Source organism: Chionomys nivalis, chromosome 8 (assembly GCF_950005125.1).
Source record: "Chionomys nivalis chromosome 8, mChiNiv1.1, whole genome shotgun sequence".
Classification (NCBI taxonomy): Eukaryota; Metazoa; Chordata; class Mammalia; order Rodentia; family Cricetidae; genus Chionomys; species Chionomys nivalis.
Window position 1 is genome coordinate 19,343,605 of NC_080093.1, and position 27,305 is coordinate 19,370,909.

The following is a 27,305-nucleotide window of genomic DNA, read 5'->3' on the forward strand; positions in this document are numbered from 1 at the left end:
CTGTCGTCAGTTGGCCTCTCGTGAGTCTGGACATCCCCACAGTTTTTCTTGCTCGGGCCTCTTCCTCTGCACCTGCATTCTTATAACTGGACTTCTCCTAGAAGGCTCTGGGCCACTGTAGGCTTTTGTATTGTGTCCTCACTCAGGACATCTGGAGAGCCTGTTGTCCCTGGTATGTCTTTATTCTGTCCTAATTGCTGTTACTTTATTTCTTCATTCCTAGGATTCTGGCTCCAAGGTGCAGTCTAAATTTGGCAATTTTCCCTATGCCATGGCTGTAGCCAAGCCACCGCCATCTCTTGGTGGAGCTGGTGCTGTAGCTTCTCCGCTCGTCTCCACCCTTGTCCACACTCACCCCGTACAGTTCATCCTCCCATCTAGAGCCAGCACCTTCTATAAATAGAGGATCATATGGCTGGGCACAGTGGCAAATAACTTTAATCCTGGTGTTTTACGGAACGGAGACAAATAGATCTCTGTGAGTTTGAGACCAGTTTGTCTATCCAATGACACCCTATCACAAAAGACTAATTAATTATTATTTTTTTAAAACAACAAATCACCAAGGGATAGAAGGATGGTCCAGTGGTTAAGTTTGTGCTGCTTTTTTAGAAGACCTAACTTTCGTCTCTAGCATCCATATTGAGAGGTTCACAACCACCTGTAACTCCAACTCCAAGGGATCTGTTGCCCTCTTCTGGCCGCTATGGGGAACTGCACTCATGTACACATTACCCTCACAAAGACACATAATTTAAAATAGCAGTAATAATGCCAAAAATAAAATATCAGAGGATGCCCCCCCCCCGCTCTAAGCACTTAGAGGAAAAACAGACTCTCTGTTGTGGCCTCCAAGGCCCCATATTATGTGACCTCTGTACTCTTTCTCCACAAGCTCCAGACCACTCCCCCAGCCCCAGCCTGAGCATTAATAACCCCCTCGTGTTGCTCTAACAGGCAAGCACAGGTCTTCCCTAGGCCTTTGTACCTGATGCTTGCTGCTATCCTTCCCAACTCTGACTGCTGCCTCCGTTCATCCAGCAAAGAGGCTCCTCTGCCATTTTTGCTTTTTGCTTTCTCGTTTTCCCTCTGCCCCTGTAACATGGACCGGATTTCCTTAGTCTTCTGTTCTGGTCCTGGGCCAGCATCTACCCCTGCTCTTACCATGAGCTCCACGATGGCAGGAACATGTGTGTCAGTCTGCAGCACAGTCCTGATGGAGCTCAGGACGTCTGTGCTGGGACGAGAGGTTCAGCCAAACATCTGCTGACACCAGCTATTACACACAGCCACCAGAATCAGCACCCAGCTCGAAAAGAAACCCACAATCTACCATGTGTGATCGGCTAGTTTGTGAGCTAGTCATCTTTTTACTTATGCAGGCGTGGTTTTCCCATGATGCCTAGCATAGTATTTTTCCCAAAGTAGTTGGCTTAGAGAATATTCATGATTTTGACCATATCAGAAAGAGGGGTCAGGGAGCTCATCCGAGCACTTCTATTGAGAGTCTGGATTTTCACTGTATCCCCCACCTCGACCCCAGGCTCACGTCTGCCCTCCTGGTGCAGAGAAGAAGAGAGCTGACAGGGTGGAAAGTCAGGCTCAGGATCTGCAGTGGCCCCGGCTCAGAAAATAGGACTCTAGGCGGCAAATGACTGAAGTGCTTCTGAAAAGTAGAGCATGTGCATCCAAAGACGGATGCACCAACGAAGTGAAACTTGTTAAGCTTTTAAACACAAGCCATACTGGCCTGCAATTGGTCGGTGGCCCCAGTGTCCAAAGACCGGGAGGGTACAGTGGTGAGGCTCACATGCGCTCAGGGGTCCGTGGTCCGGCTCAAGAATGGAGACTTCTGGGTCCCCTTATAGCTTTCTTCCCCTGGGCTCCACCTGGTGTCACTGGGGATTGGAGACCAGGTCAGCACCCACCCACACTGAGGAGCAGAGGGGCCGAGGGGCAGAGACATGGCCTTGGGGCGAACAAGTTTGGAGTTGGGATTCTACTTAGTGCTTTGAGACTACGGGCAAAATATTTTTCCTCTCTGAGCCATAGTCTTAGCCTGGAAAGTGGGAAGTTAACAGGGGTGTTGCGATGGGCAAGAAGTATGGGTGCAGCCTGTGCCCAGCACAGGCCCGGGAGTCCACAGAGGCCGCACACAGGGACCTGTGTCCTCTGGAACAAAGCCCTCCAGAGTAAGTGCTCCGGGCGGGGACTTGTCCAGCCCAAAAGTCATAAGTTTTTAAATATTTTCCTGAGTTCAGTCTGAGCACAGTGGCACACACCTGTAATCCCAGCACTTGGAAGGTTTAATCAGGAAGATCACAAGTTCTAGACCAGCCTGGGCTAGGGCTACATTCCAGGGCCCCACAAAGTTTACCCAAGGCCGATTAGGCTTCTAAATAATGGCTTCTGCCCACTGCTACCTATAGTCTAAATCAGAATGATCAATGTGTGAAGAAGCATGGCCAGAATCCCCCTTTCTGGACCGTCTGACATGGAATTTTTCTTGGGGAGGGGTAATAATTTTCACTATTTCTCTGTCAGTGACTATAATTAGTGCCATTACTATGAAAAGATTAAACCATGTTATCTTTGGAAACTGTGTTAGCTAACGTTCCTTTATTATAACTGAGATAATCAAGTTATAAATAAAAAAAGGCCTAGAGCCATTAAGATGACTCAGTGGCTAAAAGGCCCTTATTGCTAAGTCTGGTGACCTAAGTTTGATCCTCGGGACCCACATAACGGGAGAAGAGAACTAAGTCTCTCGGGTTGTCATCTTAACTTCACTGGCATGGCACACACATCCACCCTCTGCCCCTCATAAATAAAAAAAATGGCTTTCGAGACAGGCTTTCTCTGTGTAGCCCTGGCTGTCTAGAACTCTCTCTCTGTAGACCAGGCTAGTCTCAAATTCAGAGATCTGCCTGCTTCTGTCCCCCAAAGGCATGTACCACCACTGCTCAGCAAAATCTATTTTTTAAAAGACCATGGCAAAACAAAATTGTCTCCCAGCTGGGAAAAGAAACAGAAAAGGGATAAAGCTGGGGTCTTATTGTCCCCTTCAAGGGCAGCCTCCAATAATCTAAAGACCTCTCCCTGGCTCTGCCTTTGAAAGCTTCCACCACCTCACAGTAGCACGAGGGCCTTTAGGGGACATTTCAGGTCCAACTCAAACAGACGCGGAAGAACGGGTGGCAGGGAGTCCCGCTGGGGAGGATGTATGGCCTAGCTGTCCAAGAGTATCCTTGCTTTTAATTTTTATTGCGATAGATTATAAATAGCAGGGCTGGAGAGGTGGATCAAGGGTCAAGAACACTTGCTGTTCTTGCCTGGGACCAGGTGGTTTCCGGAACCTGCCTGATAGCTCACCATTATTCTTAACTCCAGTACAGGCTGTACCTAGTTCTAGGTGGATGAGTGGCACTTCCGTCTGCGAGACCTTTTCTAAGAATGTAACTCAGATTTGGAAACTCTAGTTACTTTAGAAAACAGCTATCATTTTTCCTTAATTGGGGTTGGAACGCTAAGGACCAAGGACCCTTGAACTTGAAAACAGACCCTGCATTCGTATCTTCAGCCCCAGGGAGCAGCTCTGCCCTTTGTAGCACACGGAGTTGACGGCACAGGAAACAGGCTCTAAACACGCCACTTGTCGGATGCTGTGGCCCTGCAGGAAAACAGTCAATATTTGTGATCTGGGTGTGTCCTGGGAGGCAGAGCCAGCTGAGGCCCCGGAAACCGGGTTCTGCTCCTTGTGCTATTGCTGAATCACTTCTGTATGTAGGGCCATTGCTTTACCCAGTGTGACTCAGTTTCCTCACAGGATTATAATTGCCTACTGAACAGAAAAGTCCTGATGCACAAAGGAAGTAACAACGCAGGCGAACGTGCTTCAGAAAGCTAGCAATAATCGTGAAGACTCTTCCTGACTTTGTGCCTTCAGGCAAAGAGTATAGGTGTTCTAAAAACTTCTAGCCTGGCCTGAGTTTTTGAACCTTTGATCTGATTTTTTTTTCTTCCTGTGTGCTTTACTTTCCTTCTTTACAGAAACTGTGAGGGTGGGAAAATTACCACCTTAAAGTTAATTAGGCAGACTGGAAACCTTAAGAAATCTTAGAGTGATTTTTTTTCCTGTAAATAAAAGCTGAGAAGGAAAGGAAAGCATGATATATCTACACGGGCTCCGAGACTCACGGTTCACCCCGTGAACACAGGCCTTGGCAGTGCTCTGCGCCCAGGGTAGTGAGCATGGGAAGGCTTCCTTTGCGGTGCAACCAGGGAGGCTGGGACTGGAAACTCTCCCCGTTCCACGAAGGAGCTGGCTGTTACTAGACCCCTGGATTCCGTTTCTCTAGCATGAGAAAGATCAGGGCCTATGGAGACCAGCAGTCCACACTTCCGATGTTCTCACAGGCTGTTCACTGTGTCCCGTCCACCCTTCCCTCACACTGCCCTTCATACTGTTCTAGCTTATTCCCTAGCTTTCTCGGTGGCGGGTTTCTGCCTTTGGCATGAGGAGTCACCTCTGAATTTCCTAGACACTTGTCCCATGGAAGAACAGAGTGGTGAACTGAGGCAGTACCTGGAGGAGAGCACAGGTCCCACAGCGTGTTCCTCTTCCACCCCGGCTCCCGTGGCTTCCTCCCACCCTGCTTCCCACCCCCTGGGGTGGAAGCTGTTGATACTCCAGGCATTGCACACTGCTCGCTGGCCTGAGTTATTTATGCTCCCAAGACCCTGGGGTGGAAATCTCAGCAGGGTTAAAGACAAACCAGTAGCAGAGTCCAGGGTCGGCCCTGAGCTGGGTACGGACTGTGCCTTCACCATGAGTCAGTCTCAGACGTCAGTCTTTCTCTGCGTGGAGGACTTTGGTCCCACACTCCTTGGGCCACGGTTGTCAGGGTAGGTTGGCCGTCCCATACCCTCTCACCTGTCATCCATAACAAATTCAGGGAGCAAGAGGCCATTGGACTCCAGAGCCAGGGTTCACATCCCAGTTTGGGCCTTCCATCCGTGTACTCGGGGCGGGGGGGGGTTGGGGTGCAGCTTCCCTCTTCTGTGCCTTCATTTCTTCTGGGAACGATAACAGTGGTGCTAGGTTCTTGGGTTTTATGAGGATTCCATTGACTAAGACTGTGGGAACTCTTTGAGCTGGTGCTCAGGGTGACTTCCTGCCATCAGCGGAGTTCGTGATCCCCTCCTTAGACAGGGCTCTTGTTCAGAGAGGGTGGCTGTGTATAGCTAAATGGTGGGGCTAGGAGCCCAAGCCTTTCCTAAGTGTCTCCTCTTTCTACTCTCAGAGGGGAAGAGCTCTTCTGTCTATTTCTCACGCTCTGCCATCCTTTCCTTCTTCTGGGCCACACTGGATTCTGTGGCTTTTCAGTGCTGATGTGGGACAAGAATCCAGGGTCTCTCGCATACCCTCCTCCAGGCCCAGGCCCAGGAGACAGGTGGCCATGAGAGACATTTAGCAGCGGCAGCCTGCCTGAAGCTCTTTCTTCCTTCTGATTTCAGATCTGGAGATCACAGTCCCAATCCGGCATTCGCAGCACCTGCCCGGAAAAGTGGAGTTTGGAGTGTATGAGAGCGGCCCCAGGAAGAGCGTGTTTCCCCCAAGGACGGAGCTGAGACGCGGAGACTGGAAAACCGACAGCACGTCGAGCACAGCAAGTAAGCGGCAGGCCAGAGGCGCCTCAGTACCGCCCGCCAGCTCACTGGCACGGCAGGCTCTGGCAAACACGCTTTGTTTGGTTGCTTGGTTTCGGTTTTTCAAGACAGGGTTTCTCTGTGTAGCCTTAGCTGTCCTGGAACTTGCTCTGTAGATCAGGCTGGCCTCGAACTCACAGAGATCCACCCACCTCTGCCTCCTGAGCGCTGGGATTAAAGGTGTGTACCACCACAGCCCGGCTTGGCAAACACTCTTAGGAGCCGGAGATCTCAACGGAGACCTGATTTGGTTTTGAGAGGTGTGGAGTGTGGAGACTAGCTGGCCTGTGGCATTTGCCCAATGGTGTGATAATCCTTAGAGTGCTTGCTTTCTATAAATAGTGGAACCTAGTGATGGTCCGCACAGGTGGGGAGATGCAGTCCACACTGCTTCTCACATCCCTTCATTTTCTGCTTTTCTCTCTTGCTTTATAATAATTCTTAACATTGATTGGGCATTTACCGAAAGTAAATTGTCTTCATTGATCATTTAATGACCACAAAACCTCTGTGATGTAGATTCATGGCCTCTTCTTGCAGAGGAGGAAGTGTTCAGGCTTAGTGCCTTGTCCCAGGTTGTAGCTAATAAAGCTGAGCAGGGCTGGGGTTTGAACTCAGTCTGGAGCCAAGCCAGGACTCTTCACCGCGGCTCCTGCTTCCTCCCCAGCTGTGTTAAGGGATAGCTAAGGGCATCTCATCAGCGCTGCAGACAACCATAGTCTCAAATTTGAGAAGTCCAACTTCTGCGTGGGTGGTTTAGGTTCTAATTAGGACACATCTTTGTTTTGGTGAAGAAGCATGAATGGGAGTCTGATTGTGGCAGATGAGGCCTGATGTACAGGCTTCCGGCTGGGACACTGTTTCTGCATCTTGGGCAGCATTTGCTGACATGTTGGCTTCCCTGTATCCAAACAACTGCAAACATGATGAGAGAGGCAGAAGTATACTTCACGACTCAGGTCTCCTTGGAAGCCAGGCAGAGCATCCACTGATGAATGCAGGATAACGGACTACCCAAACCTCTTGTGGTCTTTTTTACATTACAGCCTCCTTGAGAATTTACTTTGTATTCTGGATCTGTTTCCCAAAAACTTATCTGTCTGTACCTCTCCACATACAAATCACACACATGCACACATATCCATAAATACTTATTACTCATGTACACATGCACGATTTTGCTCACCAAGGACACAGGTCAAGCAAGACTTCTTACTGTATAGATTTTTCCCAGACAGGGAATTCTTTTGCTTAAGGTTAAACAGCCAGGTGACAGTAGAAGTCAGCTTGTCCTCTTCCCTTAATATTCCTCACACCTGCGGAAACACCTCCAAAGCTTATCATGTGACCACTTGGGAATGTAGGCTGAACAAGAAGAAAATTTCCCCACCCATAATGGGGGCAGGAATGTGTACCCAAAGATTGCCTCTGCCAAAGGCAGCTTGAGCATTCTGAGAATTCTGCTGTCAGAGGCAGGAGAGAGCTCCCCAGGGATCACAGGCTGCAGAAGAAACTAGAGGCAAGTGGTACTTTTCTTGAGCACGTGAGAGAGGAGGGATGTGCCAGAACCTACTCTGGTGGGGCCTCTGCTTCCCATAGGAAAGGGAACCACAGTTGGAAAATTGTAAAGACAAATATAAAGTGCTTGTTTTGTCTGTTGGATTTTTTTTTGGGGGGTGGGTGGGTACCTGGTGTGAAGTGTTGTAATTGGAAAGTTGTTCTCTGTGTGTTTTACTTTTGGGGTAGCCTACATTGAGGACCAGGTGGACCAAGTAAGTTGTTGCCCAGAAATGGCTATCTCGTGGAGCTAGGAAATGCTATTTAATGCCAGACCAAGGCCTTACGCTCTTCATTGTGGCTGCAGATCAGGGCTGGTTCTTGTTCCAGTTTCTGCTCTGTAACAAACCATGACAAAACCTAATTGCTCGGAATACAACCATTGATTTACACCAGATCTCACAACCTGGGTGCAGCTAGAAGGTGTGACTTGTGTCTTTCCCATGTTTAGTGAGCAAGGGTCACTCAGATGACGGCACTCAGCTGGGGCATCCAGGATGGCCTCGTGTTCTCCAAGACCTTACTCCACATGGCCTTTAACTGAACAGCCTGAACCTTTTCCATGGCGAGGGAATTTGGGAAGGGAGGACAAGAGGACTGTGCAAGAGTCTTTGAGAGCTTTGGGTTTTGTCATATGTGCTGATGTTTTTTCTAAAGCAAGTCGGTTGGCTGAGTCTGGAGTGCACACAGAGGCATGAAGGGGTGCTCGTGGGGGTGATGTCACGGTATGGGGCTGTCACCAAAGACTAGTATACTGCTTTCAAATTAAAGATGATGAGAACACCAACTTCTACCAGACAGTTGCTCTTTGCCAGCCCCATGATAAGTATATCCCTCTGTGACCTCATTCGTCCAAGACAGTAAGTAAAGCTTGTAGTTTCTAGGTAACAGTTAGGGGCTAGAAAACGGGCCTTGAGTCTTCTGGCAGCTGAGCAGAGGGTCCAGAAATCATATCCAGATCTAACCGTGCTATTACCCAGGGAAGCATCACCTTCCAGTAGCGCTAGTTTGTTTGCAGCGGGAAGAGAGTAGGGAAAGCCAGACTCAGAGCCCTTTACCCTGGAGTCACACCCTATGACCATCATTATTTTTATGATGGCACACCTGTTATCTCTTGGAATCCACAAAGACAGTTACAGGTTAAACCTGGCTATAACTAAGTAATTAAGCCCCAGTAATTAGTGCTATATTTGAGAGAACAAAAGCTCGATTGTGGAACACTCAACAGTGTTCTTGTAGATTATCTGGCCCAAGGGTCATATGGCCATTTTTTTCCCTCCCCCTTCTGCATTCACTGGAGACAGAAAGATGAAAAGAACCAGATTGTATCTTTATGGACTTGTAATAGAGGAAAGCCCAAAACTAGCACAAGGTAGATACTAGTCTGAGCCTTCTTCCCTGGTGACCAAGATGTGACACTGTCTCCCTCCCCCTGACATGAGAGCAGAGTATGGGGCCAAGACCAGAGAATGCTACCAACTGCGTAGCCCAGGGAAGTATGGGTCAGTCATGAGCCCAGAGGGGAAATAATACCAGGGGGCTAAGGTTTAGGGCCAGACATTGTGGTTACAGGTTTAGGAATGCCAAGGGTAGTGGAGTTGATGGTGTGAACTCCCAGTCATGGAGCCAGTGCCTGGGACATCTTTCACTTCTTGCTGACGGAGAATGTGCAGGGCACTGTGGGGTTCGCTGTGGGACTATGAGAGACATAATCAATGACATGTGGACACCCAGACACAGGCATGGCGACCCAGGACCTCAGAGATTGCTTTTGGTTGGGAATCTGGAGAGTTTTGGTAGCGCTTATTCCAAGCATGAGTTCTGAGGAGGTTTGAACCTTGGGGGCAGCAGCTGGCTGAAGGAGAGGAAGAAATGACATTTTGGTGGGTAAGTTGGGTTATGAGTGTAAATCGAATAGAGAGAGACTGGGCCATGTTTTCCCAGTGAACAAACCAAATCCCCTGGGTTAGAGAAATTTCTTGCCAGATTTAAAAATCTGCCTTGAGGTCTAGAGAAGATGCTCTTCCTGAGGACCAGGGTTCAATTCCTAGCACCTGCATGGTGGTTCCTAACCATCCATAACTCCAGTTCCACCCTCTCCTGACCTTGAGAGCACCAGGCACACATGTGGCGTATACATATAATGCAGATGAAACACACATAAAATAAAATGAATAAGTCTAATCCAAAATGTTTTTCAATCTGGGGCAGGAAAGATGGTTCTTCAATTAATAGCACTCAGTACTCCTATAGAGGACCCAGGCTCAGTTCCTAGCACCCATGCGACAGTTCACAACCATCTAACTTCATTTTTAGGGGACCTGACACCCTCCTCTGGCCTCTGTGGACACCAGGCATGCACATGGTACATAGACATGCAAGCAGACAAACACACTCATAAAATAAAAATAAATATTTAAAAAAAGGTCTGCCTCCAATAACACACACTTGTAAGCTCAGCATTTGGGAAACTGAAACAGGAGGATGGCCACAAGTTCAGGGCCAACCTGGTCTACATACATAGCAAGCTCCAGACCAGCCATGGGCTAGGTAATGAGAGTCTACCTCAAGACACAAATTTTAAAATTCATCTTCTTAGTTCTACCTGATTTCACGCTAGCTATCACATTGGATAACACACATTTCTAGAAAGTCCTATGGACTGGTGCTATTTTAATGATACAGGTAATAAAGTCCTAACCGAAAAGGTTTTCACACAGAATTCCTACTACGAGCATGCATTATACTTTTGAATTTGTACTGTGTATTTCTGGTTTTGTAGTTCTGGGGATTGGACCCAGGACCTTGTACATCCACAGCTATGGCTTTTGTTTGGTGTTGGCATGTAATCTCTTATTCGAAGGTGCATCTGTGTCCTACACACACCCCTGCCCTGGGATTTCTAATTAAGCAGCAAAACCATGGGAACAAAACCAGCTTGCAGATTTAGAGCAATGGAGACCCTGAGTGCCTCTGCTTCCATGCCTGTCAGATCAAAGCTCTAATATCAAATAGGATTTTCAAAGGGATTAAATGGCAATCATGCTTTCGAAAGCACTTCGTGTGCAGTAAATCCTGGGTAAATGGTAGCTATTAAGCCCAAAGTGGCCATCAGAAAGCAAACCATTTTGCGTGATGCTGACAGAAAAACTGAACTCTAATGAAACGGATTAAGGTGGCTACACTCTGAAGACTCTTGTCTTCGCGGTTTATGTACTGTTTCTATTGCTATAAATAACGTAGGGCCAGAGTTCCGCCTTTCGCTTTCTCCTGGGAGAATCCACAGTCCAGCTGATGCTTTTTCTGCCCTTTAGGCAGCGCGAGTAACCGATCGAGTACACGGAGTCTCCTCAGCGTGAGCAGTGGCATGGAGGGCGACAATGAGGTGAGAGTCGGGACTTCCACGCTATCCGTCTGGTCTCAGGGGTTGTTTTATCACAAGAGAAAGCGCCCATGGGGAGGGAAGCCACACACGAAAGGTCACACGTTATGGATGCCATTTATATGAAATAATGCAGAACGGGCAGATCCAGAGAGATGGAGTGAGGGTTGGTGGCTGGCAGAGCTGGAGGGTGAGGGGCACAGGAAGAACTATTTGATGACTTTGGGGTTTTCTTTGCAGGTGAGGAAAATGGTTTGAAATTAGATAGAAGGTGGTGGCTCCGTAAAGCTACAAATGTGCCAAGGTCATTTTGTTTTGTAATGGTTGACCTCATGGCTATATGAATTTTGCCTCAGTATAAAGGAAGAAAAGAGGGAAGGGTAGCATAGATAGAGATAGACAAATCTACCCAGACTACTTTAGCCGGAAGTGGGTGTCTGCAGGAAGGCGTTGTGTGAATTGAGGGATCCAGGCGCAGCATCGTGCTGGGCCTAGATCAGGAGCCTGTGTTGTGCTGTATGGAGCCATGGGATAGTCCTTTATGTCCCAGAGTCCAGGATATCTGTCTCCGATTTCATCCCTCTCTCTGTACCCCGGCCTCTACTGCATTTCCACATGGGTGGTGGCATGGTCTCCAGACAGTCAGGCATCTTCTGAGCTGAGAGGTTCAGCTGCTCTCGGGGAGGCCACATTTCAAGTTGGTCCATTGGTGTCAGTGTCTATCCTGACCTGGTTTGAACCCAAGGGGTCGTGTGAGTCACCACTCACCCTGAAGACCCAGGAGAATGGGTCTTAGGGAGAGCACTCCTGTAAACTTGCAGGTGGTTTTAGCAGACCGAGTATGAGACAGCTCTCATATTTGGAGAAGCAAGGATTTTGATTTTAGGCAATGTGTGATAACCTAGGTAAAACTGTGTTCCTAGACTATACCAGAAGGATGCGGAAAACTGTCATTGGCACTAGGCTGGCTCCTGTTTGGGAACAGCCTAATTATGGTGAGGGCTATCTTATGGTGCCCAGCTATGTATGTTCATGCGTCTTGTGTAATAGTCACCCTTGTTTCTCATCTTGCATGCTATAGGATAATGAAGTCCCTGAAATTACTCGAAGTCGTAGCCCAGGTCCTACACAAGTGGATGGAGCACCAGCTGTGACTGGAATACCAGTCATGACCCTTGAGAGGCCCCCCAGGGTGCCTCCTCGAGCCGCTTCACAAAGGTAACCTTGAAGTAGATGTGAATGTTTCTTCTCACTCTCTTAACTGTGAAGGAGGAGAGGATTTGGGAGCATCTAAGATCACCAAAGAATGAGGAGAGAGCTGTGGAAACACACTTCAGCGTGCTCTCTTCAGTAAAAAGTGATACTTTATTCCGCTGCCAATACCAATACATCATAATGTTTGGTTTGCTTCTTTTATCCTTGATTTAAAGCAGGACTTATTTATATAGCTTTAAATCGTGTGTAGGTATGTGTATCTGCTTGTGGGTATGTGCACATGGACTCTGCAGAGGCCAAAGACACTGGATCCCCTGGGGCTGGAGATACTAGAGTTGTGAACCACCCTATGGGGGTGCTGTGAACCAAGCACAGATCCTCTGGGCGAGTAGCCACTCTTCCTATCTGCTAAGCCATCTCTCCAGCCTCTGTTCTTGATTCTTCTTCTTCTTCTTCTTCTTCTTCTTCTTCTTCTTCTTCTTCTTCTTCTTCTTCTTCTTCTTCTTCTTCTTCTTCTTCTTCTCCTTCTCCTTCTCCTTCTCCTTCTCCTTCTCCTTCTCCTTCTCCTTCTCCTTCTCCTTCTCCTTCTCCTTCTTTTTCTTCTTCAATAAGGTCTCACTTTGTAACCCAGGCTAGCCTCCAACTCTCAATCCTCCTGCCTGAGCCTCCTAGAAGTTAGGATTACGGGCATCAACCACTCTGCCCAGTTTAGTTTCTCACACTTTAAATAGCATAAGTGAAGGGCGTGGATAGAACTATCAGCCTTTAAAATAATTCTTTTCTATTTCTGGTTTTATTTTTTTTCATTTTCTGTGTGTGCATGTGTCTCATGTGAAGCACCACGGGTGTACAGGCGCCCATGGAAGCCAGGAGATGACATTGCTCCCCTGGAGCTGGAGTTGCAGGTGGTTGTGAGCCACTCAAGTGGGTCCTCTAGAAGAGAAGCAACTACTCTCAGCTGCTTAGCTATCTCTCCAGCTCCTAAAACAAATTTTAATTTTTTATTCACATGTGTGTACGTATGTACATATTTGTGCGTGAATGTCTTTTTCACTGAACCTGGAGCTCAGCAATTGGCTATACTGGCTGACTAGCAAGCACTCAGGATCCTTCTGTTTGCCCCCCCTGCTAGGATTACAGATGCATGTGGCCAGGCCTAGGTTTTTATATGGGTGCTTGGGATTCAAGCTCAGGTCCTAATGTTTGCATTGCAAGCACTTTAACAAATGAACCATGTCCCCAGGCTCTTTAGTAATTCATATCTGTCTGTCTAGAATTCAGCTCATAGTATTGAATTCCCTTGGCTTTATTGTGGGTTCTGGGCTTCTCAGGAACAGGAGATAATATTAGAAGAGAAAGCGAGAGCAAAAAACAGTCTTGTCTGGGGGTGAGCAAGGCTCTGGGCCACTCTCATGGGGCTCAGTGTTCTGCCATCACTCGTGAGCTTAGGTGAGTCATTTAACTTTTGTGTGCCTCCATATTCTTGTCTATAAGACAGTTACTAATTGAACTTCCTCGTGGGGTTGTAAGGGTTGAGTTCTTGGCCTATGGTGAGACATGAAGAATATGAGGATATATCATACAGGAGAGGAGCAGACATCTGGGGCTTTGACGGTGAACCCAGACAAGTGTGATTCGCTTACTGCGCTCTTACTTATGACTGACTTCAGTTGACACGGGGGCCTTGGGAGGAACATTCTGTATGGTCAGTGGGATAACAGAAAACATGGTAGGGCTGCCATGCAGAAAGGAGGGCTTGTGGCCATGCCTAGGTTTTTAAATGGGTGCTTGGGTTTCAAACTCAGGTCCTAATGTTTGCATTGCAAGCCTTTAACAAATGAACCATCTCCCTGGGCTTCCCAGAAAGGAGGGCTTGGATGTGAAACCCAGGCTTTGATGAAAGCATGAGGAAAGAGGCCGTTTTTGCTTATTTAAATATAAATAAAGTTTGTCTGTGGGATGTGCGAGAAAGTGCAACATCAAGGCCTCTGTCTGGAGTCCTGTGCCTCGCCGTCTCTTGCTCCATTTTGGCCTCTGCTATTTACTGCCTTTCCAGCTGCTCCCAGTGACATTCCTATAGTGACACCTGCTGCACGGACACCTGACAGCCTCGAGCTGTGCTGTAATCGCCGGCATGGCTCTCCGGCACAGCCTGAGAGATACACATTAGGGTATTCCTACTCCCAGAAGGAGTGCATGTGATAACCCAGGCCTGTGCCCTGACTTTGTATTACGCTGTTTGAAAGTTACTCTGTATTTGGTGTGTGCATGTGGGGGCAGGGACGCTTTGCAGGAGTGATGCAAGCATGATGATGGTAATAAATGTTATTATTTAATGACTGCTTACTCTGTGGCAGTGTTTATGTCAAACACATTAAGTGTGTTATTTAATGCTCTCCAAAGCCTGTTTGGGAATTATCACATTTTGCAGGTGTAGAGGCAGGGGAAATGGAGAGATACTGGGATTGACAGGTTTGGTTTTCTAGTTATTATGTTACACCTGGCCAGGAAAATCAAGGTGACAGACAGGAGGAGATCCAAGACTTTTTAATTCCTGAAGGTTGAGACCCTGAAGCTCCTTGTCTAATTGGACCAAGAGAGGAGGTAGCAAGCTTGAAACTGCAGCCATCGGCTTATGCAGGATTTTGTTGCTGTTGTTGACATTGCTGTCACTATTGTTAATGGACAAGAAAAAAAGAGGAGTCAGGAAAACAACTTCCAGAAATGAAAAGATAGAATTTGGGACACGTCTAACTGCTCGAGAAGAGACGAGAGAGGAATTGTTTGGGGAGCTGGCGAAAGTGTGGTGGTAAAGATGGGATGAGCAGAGGACCGAGACACTTTCCCGGGCAGACGGTGTGGAGACCTGTAATTAACAGAACTCAAGACTTGTGTGTGCATTTTTGGTTTGAAAAGGATCTGCAAGTATGTGCTTGCGTTCTAAGTATGCGCGCAGGTTCCAGGATAGATGAGGCAGTCTGTGGACAGAGTGAGGCCCTCTCTGACCATTGTGAATGGTTGCCAGGCTGAGAGACACAAGGAAGTCTGGCTACATGCCCCAGCTCCGCTCTGGGAACCTATAATCCCATGTTCTCAACTTTCTCCTCTCTCTGGTGCTACCTCAGTCCACATGGCCCCAGCTTTGGCTAATTCATCTGTTGGTTTCACTTGCTGTTCACAGAGCCTCAGCTACTGCCAGAAGACAGCCTGGTGCCTCCATCTCTATCTTCTCCTTCCTGCTGTTGACTAGGGACCTGAACACACATGCCCCATGGGTGTCTCAGACACAGCCTATAAAGCAATGGACTCACCAAGCCACTCCAAGTCTCTTCCTCATGAGTTCCCAAGCCTGGGGCAGAGACACCATTCTCCCCCTCCCCCAGTCCCACCTCCCTCACAGCGCTCACGTCCAGTGGCTCTCCAGGCACCGTCTATTCTGCCGCCCTTTCAGCGATCAGACGCGCTCCCCCTTCCCTCTGGTAGTCTTTGGCTCATCCTTGAGGCCCACACTTACCTCCCTGCCCCGGGGGTCTCTTCTCCACACTGCAATCAGGTTCACTTTCTAGAATGGAAACAGCTGATGATCCATTTCCTGTAAGAACCTTAGAATTGGATTCTGGGTATTTTAGTGTGCCCTGGCCCTGTCCCTGTCCAGCCGTATGTCACTTTGTTCTCCTGTTCTCATTCATGTCCCACTACTTAGATATTCCCTTCCATTTTCTGTACATCCTTTAGTCCAAGCATCCTTCAACTAGGAATCCTCTGCGGATGGACCCGCACTGAGTGACTCCTCTAGTGTGGGTTCTCTGGTCTATTATATCCCATATCATAAACATTGCTTATGTTTCTCTCCTCAAGTGGATAGTGAACTCTGAGAGTAGAGATGGTGTGTGCTCATCTGAGAATGACCTCAGAGGACCTTGTTTGTTCTTGTTCCTTTTTATGTTTTAGACAGGGTCTCTCTTTGGCCTAGAGCTTGCAGAGTAGGCTAGGCTGACTGTCCAGTAAGCCACAGTGGTTCCTCTGTCTCTGCCTCCCCATCACCTTGATTGCAAGCACTCCACCATGGCGTGCCCAGATTTTTATGTGGGATTCAGCTCAGATCCTCGCACTTGCAAGGTACGTGCTGAATCAATTGGCTAGCTCCCCAAACACAGAAGTTACTTCTGAGTGGATATTTTTTCTGTTCTTTTCTATGTCTGGTATATTAACGACACATTGGGTATTTGGTATTGCTTGGACTGGACTTCTTGAGCTCTTGCACAATTAGCCATCAAGCCAGGTATGGCGTCTGAGGCAGGAGGATTGCCAGGATTTTGAGGTTGGCCTGGTCTATATAATAAGAGGCTGTTTCAAAACTAAACAAACAAAAAAACCAGTCAGCTTCTAGGGACCTGAAAGTCACATTAGATGGTATGTGCAGGCACACAAAGACATTCCAGCTAAGCCTGGCTTTCAAAGAACACTGCCATCATCAGGGTTGTGGGTTCTTGAGTCAAGCTCGTCGCCAGTGGAAACTCACCCTGGAGTAAGAGTGTGCAGATGTCTCCAGTTTGGGCTTCTTGGTGTCTGAGACAGCAGTCTGCACAGACCACTCCTGACTTGGATGTCTGAGACGGCAGTCTGCACAGACCACTCCCGACTTGGATGTCTGAGACGGCAGTCTGCACAGACCACTCCCGATTTCGTGTCTGAGACGGCAGTCTGCACAGACCACTCCCGATTTGGATGTCTGAGACGGCAGTCTGCACAGACCACTCCCGACTTGGATGCAATATCCTTCCGCTTCTCTCTTCTGTTCTACCTGTTGTCATGAATCCTGAACTAGGGCTGCTGATCTTTTGCTGGAGTTGCCCATCAGAGTGAAATAAATTGATGGGGAAGTATCTAAGACTAGACCGTTCGTCCTTACAGTGAGGTTTCTGGCTTTCTAAGCATCTGCTCTAGGCCAGACATAAAGCTGCTGACTAATTTCCATGTCATCTCTAAGTGCCCACATACCTTGACTGGGCAGATGAGAAAACAGGGTCATCCAAGTTGAAATTTTCATACACACACACAGACACACACGCGCTCGCGCGCTTGCACACATGCACACACGGGGGGGGGGGTGGAGGGAGAGACAGAGTTGTGTATTCAAATATCCATGCTTAAATGTCCCTTAAGGTCTGAGCTGTGCCTATCAGACAGTCCAGTCTCCCGACTTTGCCCATTGTCTGTCTCATACACACATACCCAGTGTCTTGATAGCCAGATCCGTGCTCATTTTACCTGCTGTTTGCCACACACAGCGTGAATCGTGGCAAATGTTTGTAGAAAGGAAGGAATGGCCTAAACTTGCTTAAGAGGTATGGCCTGACTCATAGTTTATAGGGCAGGAGACTGGGAGGCAGAAAGACACAATGCTGTTGTTTTCACTGCATAGATCCCAGCAGTCCAGTAGCAAAGGCACAAAGCCCTCTACTCCTGGGACCAGAGCAGGGCCTCCTGTGGACATCTGTGGTTAGTCTGTGCTGTGTCTGACTCCCTCCCTTGTTCCTGAGACAGCCCCGCCGTTCCCAGCTCTCGCCATTTCCTTGACCTGATCAGAAGCAGTGCTCAGGAGGCATTTAGCAAATATTTACTCACAGATTCATTCAATCATGGAGTACGCAGCTCCAGGGTTACACAGTTCAATTACAGCGCCCAACAAAGCTCTCTTTCTGCGTGTATTGATTTGCTTCTTGGAGATTAAATATTGGTTTTACAGCACACACGTAGAAATGCCATCTGTAATCACTGAACTGATCTGTAAACAGACCCACCCTGGTCTACCTGGAGTGTCACTTAGGACTTTACAGAAGTCCAAACAGAAGAACATGAAAAGGGGCTTTTAGGTGGGCACACGCACCGTTGGGACAACGCTTAGCGATCCAATGAGGAAGCGAGAAGCAGACATTGTAATTCTCTGTTCCTCTTTCAGATAGTTTCACTGTGATGGTGAGTCTCTACCCGGGCTGCCTATTGGAATTACTGGCATTTTACCATCTAGGCTCTATTGATACTTAGGTACACCAAGGTCAATAGAACAGGAGACAGCTGCTATCCAGAAGATAGTTTGCTCGATGCATGGTTCTCTGGAGCAGGGGGAGGGGAGGGCACCATACCACTGGGGTTCATACTGGCACACATGGTCAGGAGGCAGAGGGGACAAAAGTCAGACATGGGCATGAGCTTTTCATTGTGGTTTCCACGAGAAACAGTGAGTAGGACAGGTTCAGATCGACCCAGAATCACTAGTGTGGATAACTGAAAGAGGTGCTGAGGCAGTGGGACTATCTCTGTTTGTCTGAGGCTGACCTTGGAATGATAAGGGCACATTGATAGTGGTCCTAAGGAGGTGACGGGGGTATTAGTTATCTGAGAGAAATGCAGTCCCTCCAGGGTCAGCAAGACCCAAAGGGGACAAAGCAACAGAAAGTAAAAGGCTTAGTTACACTGCGAGCTCAGTAAATTGTCATGAACAGGGCTGGGGCTTGGGAACTGGCATTTGTCAGTAGCTCCGCTGGTGATTCTGACTTTTAGGGGTTAGAAGCCATGACATCTATGGCCTTCAGACATTTGTAGTATGTCCTGACTCCTTAACTAAAGGAAGTGTCTTTTTTTTATAGCTCTTCAAAGTAGCCGCAGGTTGTGGATACTCAAGAATGCTTTGATTTGGTTAATTTTTAAGAGTTGCTTTATTTTTCGTTACAGGCCTCTAACCCGGGAGCCTTTCCATCCTCCTCCACCAGTTCCCCCCAGAGGTCGCTGATTCCCCCTCCTAAATCAAGCCTACTACAGACTTTTAAGACTTGCGGTTTGCAGCCTGTTGCCGAAGTCTTCACACTGAGTATTCTGCATGACTGCGGACCTTGAGATTCACCATCACTGCTGATGTTGCAGCCTCGCTGCTTTGGGTGTCCCTCAAAGACATTAAGGCGTGGTGGAATCTGAGACTAAGGACCTTGTTCAACGTCGCCACTCGTATTGGGTCACATTCTTGGTTGCCAAAAGGATGAAGACTCTATCAAAATACTTACCTCTCGTATCCTATAGCAGGAGCCAAACAGGGTTGGAGAAAATGTACTTAACAAACGGGTGTCCTGTAGTAAACATGGATTCGTCCATACACACCTGCTAGTCCAGCCTAGTTTCTAGAAGGGGTTGTAGCGTTTCCAGCAGAAGAAGTGGCCTATCTTTGAAGCAGTTCTACATTTCTATGTGTGTGCTGGGGCTGGTCACATACAAAAAGCTGTCAATGATTTCAGGAAGGGGTTAAACCAGATTCCTTTTCCACTGGAGGCAGCTGGGGTCCCACAGAGGCATGGAGCTAAGAGAACTCAGGTGGTTCTATGCCATCACACTTCCTCCCCCCTTACATGTGTATGTGTGCGGTGTGCATGTGTATGTGTGCATGTGTGTGTGTGTATGTCTGTGGAGACTAGGGGCAATGTCGCAAGTCTTCAGCGATCACTCTCCATCTCTTCACCGAGGCAGAGTCTCTCAACTGAGCCTAGAGATTACTGATATAGTTAGTCCAGCTTGCTCCAGGAATCCTCTGTCTCTCCTGGTGCTGAAATTACAGGCAGGTTGCTGTGCTCCCTTGACATCTTTGTGGATGTTGGGGTTCTGAACTCAGGTCCTCATGCTTGAACACCAAGCACTTTATCTACTGGCTCATCTCCCCAGTCCTCATCACTGCATTTTCTGTCTCTAAGGAGCCAATCCTCTTTTCTGTTACGCACCCCCCCCATATAAAAATATAACCATATCTGACCATTGGCCTTCCAGAAGTTTACCTCTTACATATCACCCAGGCAGGGGACTACCAGCTACTGTTTTCAGTTTGGCCATTTATACCTCTGTATATTGTTAAACTAGCCATATTGCCAGGAAACCACTGAAAACAGCCAGAACCAGAAGCCTGGGGTATGAGGTAGCCCATTTATAAATCTGTGGCCTATATAGTTCTGGCCATAAAGAAAGAGAAGGACTTGACTTTTTCCTCTCTTGAGGAGCCTGAAGTGGTAGGAGAAAGAAGCTAAAATATTTTTTACCAGACTTACTACTGTTACTTTATACAGTTATCATCAGGCCTGGTAAATCTGTACAGAAAACAGAGAACTGTTACCATGCTATGAACTTTGAGATCTTGTTATATAAATCTACCTTCAAATCAGAGATCCTTAAATCTCACCTATGCATACAGCAAAATTATGAGAAGTATTTCTTTTCAAGTAAGACAATATGGTTGTTTCTCATGAAATCACTGTCCAATCCCACATAGATATTATTATGATTATTATTTTTCTGTTCAATGTATTCTTATTGGGTGTCCTTTTCTTATAATTAAAGGCTCTTCTTCAACCTCATTCCATTCAACACTCCCTGAGTTGAACTTCTGGTGGACTCTTGAGTTGTGTATAAAACACATCATTGATCATGTCCACCCTGTGAGAATATTTTCACAAAGTATCTCACAGAGAACCTGGAACATGGTGGCCATTCTGCAAATGGGCCTTCAGTGGTCCCTCACCCCTCCTGTCACTTATTTGGGAGAAATAAGAGATTATCACATAAAAGAACAAAAATGAAAACATCGATGTGGTTGTCCTCCTGTTGTTTGTCGCCTCCGTCTTGAGGATTTTGATATAAATCGTTTTATCCCAAGCCACCTTTTGGATATCAAACTTAGGTTTGTGCATATATTCTGGTGACCAGGTTTGATAATAACATGGCAAGGCCAACCAATGGCATTAGCACCTTGTGTACACAGCACTGTTTGTGCAATGTTTGGATATATAATTGCATTTTATTCTTGCCTTAAAATAAATAGAAAACAAAACTGAGAGTGCTTTTGAGGAACCTGGCTCTGCTGACTGCGGCACACTTGGGAGGGACCTGATCAGAGTCGGGAGTGGTCAGTCTCAAGTCCTGAGGAGATTGTCACTGAACCATCAGGCTAGGTAGTTGTGTGTAAAAGAGGAAAGAGGAAGAATCCAGATGAAACACCTGGATGCTGTTATCAAAGAACGTTCCTAATAGTGAGAATGAATTCTTATTACTTAGAATCACACATCATCCTTTACTTATTTATATTTACTCATCCTTTACATACACAACACATTCACCCACATGTTTAGGAATACATTATGTATAATAAAAACACGGAGCCAGGCGGTGGTGGCACACACACTTAATGCCAGCACTTGGGAAGCAGAGTCAGGTAGACCTCAATGAGTCTGAGGCCAGCCTGGTCTACAAAGCAAGTTCTAGGACAGCCAGGACTATTACACAGATAAACCCTGTCTCAAAAAACAAAACAAAGCAAAACACGAAAGAGAAAAGAACAAATAAGCAAACAACTAAAAACCCCCAACCAAACAAACACAAAGGCCAGCCCAGTACACCCCAATAGCTGGGGGTTTCAGATTCCTCTTCTGCGTGTACCAGGGAAGCAAGCAGGCATTCTGAGCGCCTCCTTCAGGCAATAGTGTGCAAGTTCCTCCTCCTTGGTGGAGGAAGTAATAGTAACAGATTTGTTTCTGAGAAATTAAATCCGAAATTGAAGGACTCGGCCTGTAAAATATTTGGGTGAGTATGTAAATTGCTTTTTGGTTTCCAAGCAAGTTATTAAAAACATGAAATGGTCTTCATTCATTCCTGCTGGCCACACACCAGGCTTCCCAGGGTGGGGAGAAAATGAGTAGGAGGGTGTACAATGGGTTTACAATTCTCAGGCACAACTTGGAATTCATTTTCTCACAGAAAAAGAAAGGTTCCTGGGCTAGCCTGCCAAAGCTCATTTAGTCCACAGAATAGAGGACAGCTTTATCTTTCTACACCATGGAGTCGGCGTGGTCTAAGGATGCGAATCTTCGTTTGGCAGGCAGGAAGCCTGACTTTTATTTTAGTGAGCTGCCTGCTGGAGGAGCTCACCTCACGGCTTCACAGCTCTGTGTCGCATCACCTCTGCAGCAGAGACCTGGGCATGCAGTAATGCTCCAGGTCACCTCAAGTCTGAAAGACCAAGGCCAAGGTAGGGGACCCCTTCTGAAGAAGCATGAAGGCAGCCTAAAGGAGTCACCACCACTTAGGGAGCCAGGATCTTTGTGTGTGGGGGAGGGGGGAGAAGAAGGCAATGAGACAGGCTCGAACCCAGGGTCTTCCTTCCCTCCTGCAGGTCTACAACTGAGCAACCCTCCCAGGAGCTTTATTTATATTATGTGACAGCAGCTGTTTCTTACCCTTTATCATTTTAATACATTAATTAATTAAACAACAACGACTGAGTGAAGGAGTGAAGGCAGAATGTGATACTGAGTCTCTACAATCTCAGTATCCCAGAAGCAGAGGCAGAAGGATTGAGTTTGAGGCCAGTCTGGGCTACATAGTGAGCTCAAGGCTAGTATGAACTGCATTGAGACTCTTATCTTTTTTTTTTAATATTTATTTATTATGTATACAATATTCTGTCTGTGTATATGCCTGCAGGCCAGAAGAGGGCACTAGACCCCATTACAGATGGTTATAAGCCACCATGTGGTTGCTGGGAATTGAACTCAGGACCTTTGGAAGAGCAGGCAATGCTCTTAACCTCTGAGCCATCTCTCCAGCCCCGAGACTCTTATCTTGAAGAACTCAAACCAAACAAAAACTACCAACAAAACCCAAATGAAACTTGTCAGAGACAATGAACTATGAGCAACACAAGGAAACTAATGGCCTAAATTGCTCTTCAGTCTCCAAACTAAAGTTTTTTTTCATTTGTGAGGGCTTTTGGGGTGTGTGTGTGTGTGTCTGTCTGTACCACAGCACACGTGAAGGTCAGAGGACAATTTGTGGGAGTTGATTCCCTCCTTTCACTTTGTGGTTGCCAGGAATCAAACTTAGATCATCAGGGTAGAGGGTACCTTTGCCCTCTAAGCCATTATGCCAGCTCATACAGCTGAATGTTTTGACTGACAGCTTCCTAAAGGAAGAATTCACAGCAATAATAAAGTTCTAGAACAGTTCAGCTAGAAGAGAAAAAGTAGTGTTGGAAAGTGGCAAGTACTCCTTCCTCATCTTCCTGAGGTGATTGCCAAGACAAATATGAAGAAGAAGATGGAGGAGGAAGAGGAGGAGAAGGAGGAAGAGGAAGAGGAAGAGGAAGAGGAAGAAGAAGAAGAAGAAGAAGAAGAAGAAGAAGAAGAAGAAGAAGAAGAAGAAGAAGAAGAAGAGCAGGAGAAGTTGTTCAAGGAGCCACGTGCTGGTCAATCCCAGGATTTCCATGAGGCCAAGGCAGGAAACATGGTTAATTCCAGGTCAGTCTAAGCTATGTTTTAAGACTCTGTATTAGTAATGTAAAACAGAGAAGTAAAAAAAAAAAAAAAAAAAACCCACCCCTAAACATCAAAGACTTGCCATGTAGATCAGTGACAGAGTAGTTGCCTCGCATGCCCATGCCTGGGTTCAGTTCCAACACCACCAAAGATATCTGCATATATATTTAATTGATTGAATTGGCCTTTTGAGATAGCATTTCACTATGTAGCCCTGGCAAGGCTGGAGCTCATCCTGAGGTCCTAGTGGAGGCTCATCTCTGGATGCTGATAGATTGGCCTGTGCTATCCAACTGCCTTGAGAAGAGGGTTTCTTTCCCAGAAAAGTGTAACTGAGGATGGGAACCAGAAGATCCGTTGTCATCTGTACTCTAGACTTTGATGATGGCGTTTGTCCAGAACGAGAATAAAAGGCTGAATTTGTGATTTTTCTTTCTTGTTTTATGGGTCCTCACCTCTTTAAACAAAATTGGATCTAGTAAAAATTGTTACAGAAGGAGGCTGGACTGCCATCGAGAGGTGGACTTTTATTGCTTACATTTCTGCCCTCCACGTGTCAGGGAATGAGGTTAATCTAGAAGAAATGGATACAGTAAGACATTCATAATTATCATTCCCTAGTTTGGTAAAACATCTTTATTATTTTATTTTACTGAGGTGCTGGGGATGAAGTCCAGAACTTTCTGCATGCTAGGCCAGTGCTCTACCACATCCTAGCCTCAAAACTAATTTTGAGGGTGCCCTCAAGCTCTTCTGGTTCAGTCTTGAGGTTATCAGATGTCAAGGAACTTTGAAGCCACACTTTTTTTTCTCTAGTCAGTTCCTTTACCTCCTAATCCTTTCTTCTACACCCTTCACTGCCACGATTTTACTGACTGATGACATGTACCAGAGTTCTTGGCACATAGTAACTGCTTAAAAGAGTTAATTACTGAACTGATGACCTTATATGTTCTTCCATCCACAAAATTTTCCCAAATTCTCCACTGAGATGAGGAGTGGCCTTCTTTTACTACCCATTTCTGTTACCACTTGGGGAGCACTTACGTAATCACATAATCGATCACATTGTGCTTTTTTAAATTTGTTTTGTTTTATGTTTTGTTTTGGTTTTTGAAACAGGGTTTCTCTGTGTAACAGCCTGGCTGGAACTTGCTGACTTCAAATTCATAGAGATCCACCTGCCTCTGCCTCCTGAGTACAGGGATTAAAAGCATGTGCCCCCACTGCCCTGCTTGCACTGTGCATTTTTTTAAAAGAAAAATATGCCCTGCCTATTCTTTATCATAAGGGTTCCTAATTTTAGATTTACCCTCCCCAAATGATTACTTCATAATTTTTCCTGTGTTCTTTCCACCTCCAACCATTTGCCAATTTAGTGCTCCCCCACAAAACCCAGCAAATGCTCTTGCCCCAAATCTGGGGAGGCTAAAAGGCTGGTGATGATGGATGTTTAAGAAACTACTCATCTATCTCAATGTGGTGCTCATGCTGTTTGCTCTGCAATTGCCCATTATCACTCCATTCAAAGCCAGTGATTATTCATTCATGGAGCCTTTGCTGAGCCTCTACAAGCCAGTCTCTGTGCTAGGTGCTTCGGAATATATACAAAGATGAATAAGATGCCTCCTCTGATTTCAGTAGCAATTACTGATGTAAGATTCATAAGCAATTAATCATGCACTGCCTTGTGATGTCTCTTAGACTAGCTGGAAAGCATTCTTTAAACACTGCCATGTGATTTGCCTTTTCACTTGGTAATGTTTTCATTTTGCAAATAGTTGTTGAATATCGACGTGGCAAGCACTGTCTTGGCAGCTCAGACAAATGATCGTCAAATAGTAGCTCCTGCCATTAAAGAAGGTCAGACTGCAGTACAGAAGAGGAAGCGGGATTAGGTAGAAAGTATGATATAACACACCAAATGCTATGGGAATCCCAAAGAAGGGTGCTCAACTGCCCAAGAGCATGATGCAAGTTCTCATTGAGCCGGCCTTGGAAGGACAGAATTAAAGACAGGACAGTCTAGATAAAGGAAATACCAAGAGCAAAGGCTTAGCGTTGGTGAAATAGCAATGGGGCAAGATGCTTGCCTAGCACATGGACGGCTCTGGTTCATTCCCAGAACTGCATAGGTCACAGAGGTGTAAGGAACATGATGTGTATTTAAGTGAAGGCAAAACATAGGTATTAGTGACTGCTAAATGTTTTAGTTTGCTTTCTGCTGCTGTGTTAAATAAACATCACGACTAGCTTGGGGAGGAAAGGGTTTATTTGACTTACATTTCCAAGTCTCAGTCCATTCCTGGTGGGAGTCAAGGAAAGAGTTCAAGCAGGAACCTTCGAGGCAAGTGCTAGCTTGCTCCCCAAGACTTATTCAGCCTGCTTGTTATACAACCCAGGACCACCTGCCTAGGGGTAGCACTTTTACTATGGACTGGATCCTCCTACATCAATCAGAAATCAGAAAAAAAAAATGCCCCACAGACATGTCCGCAGGCCACTATGATGGAGGCAATTCCTCATTGAAGATTCCTCTTTTCAAGAGTTTCCTGGGCTACAAAGGGAGTTCCAGGACAGGCTCCAAAGCCACAGAGAAACCCTGTCTCGAAAAACCAAAAAAAAAAAAAAAAAAAAAAAAAAAAAAGAGTTTCTAGTCTGTGTCAAGCGACAAAACAAAACAAAAACAAAACAAAACTAACTTGCACAGTTCAGACAGGTCTGATTGCTCAGGTGCACAGTCATTATGACCATTTGTATAAGAATGGCCCCTTTAGGCTCAGGCATTTGAATGCTTGGTCACTGAGGAAAGGGACCCTCTGAATGAATTACAAGGATTAGGAGGTGTAGCCTTGCTGGAGGAAGTGTGTCTCTGGGGGTAGGGCTTTGAGACTTCAAAAGTCCATGCCAGACCCAGTTTCAGTCTCCCTGCCTGGAGACCAGGATGCAGCTTTCAGTTACTGTTTGAGTACCATGCTCGCTGCCGTGATGATAATGGACTGACCCTCTGAAACTGTAAGCAAGTCCTCAGCCCCCAACTAAATGCTCTTTCATAAAGGTTGCTTTGGTCATGGTATCTCTCTTCACAGCAATAGAACTGTGACTAAGACAGAAACAGACTAAGGAAGCTGGATTGTACCCTTTAGCAAGGGCATCACTCTCAGCCCTCAGTACGTATGTAGTGCACACTTATTCTAGGAAACATCCAAACAAGGCTGGAGATATGACTCAGTTGGTAAATTGCTTGTATGAGGATTTGGGTTCAGATCCCAAGAACCCACAAAGGAAGTTAGATCTGGGAAATGGAGAAGAAGGGTTCCCGGAACTTGCTGGCCAGGCAGTCTAGCAGAATACTTGAGCTTTAGGTTCAGTGAGAGATGTTGCCTCAAAAAATAAAATGTGGCCGGGCAGTGGTGGCACATGCCTTTAATCCCAGCACTTAAGAGGCAGAGGCAGGCTACCTGGGAATTTGAGGATAGCCAAGGCTACACACAGAGAAACACTGTCTCAAAAAACAAAAACAAACAAAAGATTATTTTCTACAGGTAAACTAACATGTTATTTAAAACGGAAGCATACTATTTCTCCTTATAAGTATTTCTTGGGTATCATTTCACGCCAATGAGTGCATATCTGATCCACCTTTTAAAGGGCTGTATGATTACATTAGTAGTTAAAAACAAACAAGCAAACAAACACCTAACAAAGCAAACCGGGTCTGGTCTTTCAGTAAGTCACCCAACCTGCACTTCAGTTACTTTTCTGTAATGTTCACACACTAAAGGTACCTGTCGCACAGGGTCTGCGTGAGTATCAAACAGTGCCTGGCAGATGAAATCCTTAGTGACGATTCCATGACATACTTATTCACGACTCAAGGTGTGTTTTGGACAGAGTGATGTAATCTGATTTCTTCGTAGGCAGTCACTCTGGCACTCTTGGGGAATGGACAGGGAAGGAAGATTGCAGTGAGCTCTTGTTCAAACCTCTGCACAGTACAGTGGTATGGAATATTGGCTGTTGAGATATTACAAGACCAAATGCTAGACTCTACCGAATTCTGATGGATGAGACAATCCTCCCCCCAAGTCCCAGAT

General features: G+C 46.4%; 1 protein-coding gene across 1 annotated transcript in view; it reads left to right on the top strand.

Annotated features, from left to right (window-relative positions):
* Positions 1–20,702, top strand: part of Pik3ap1 (phosphoinositide-3-kinase adaptor protein 1) — a 117,874-nt gene extending 97,172 nt beyond the window's left edge. The window contains exons 14-17 of the mRNA XM_057777577.1: positions 5,518–5,673; positions 10,581–10,651; positions 11,730–11,866; positions 18,599–20,702. Coding sequence (XP_057633560.1) covers positions 5,518–5,673; positions 10,581–10,651; positions 11,730–11,866; positions 18,599–18,656 — 422 coding nt within the window. The 3' untranslated portion in view covers positions 18,657–20,702. The remainder of the gene's footprint in view (positions 1–5,517; positions 5,674–10,580; positions 10,652–11,729; positions 11,867–18,598) is intronic.
* The last annotated feature ends 6,603 nt before the right edge of the window (positions 20,703–27,305 follow it).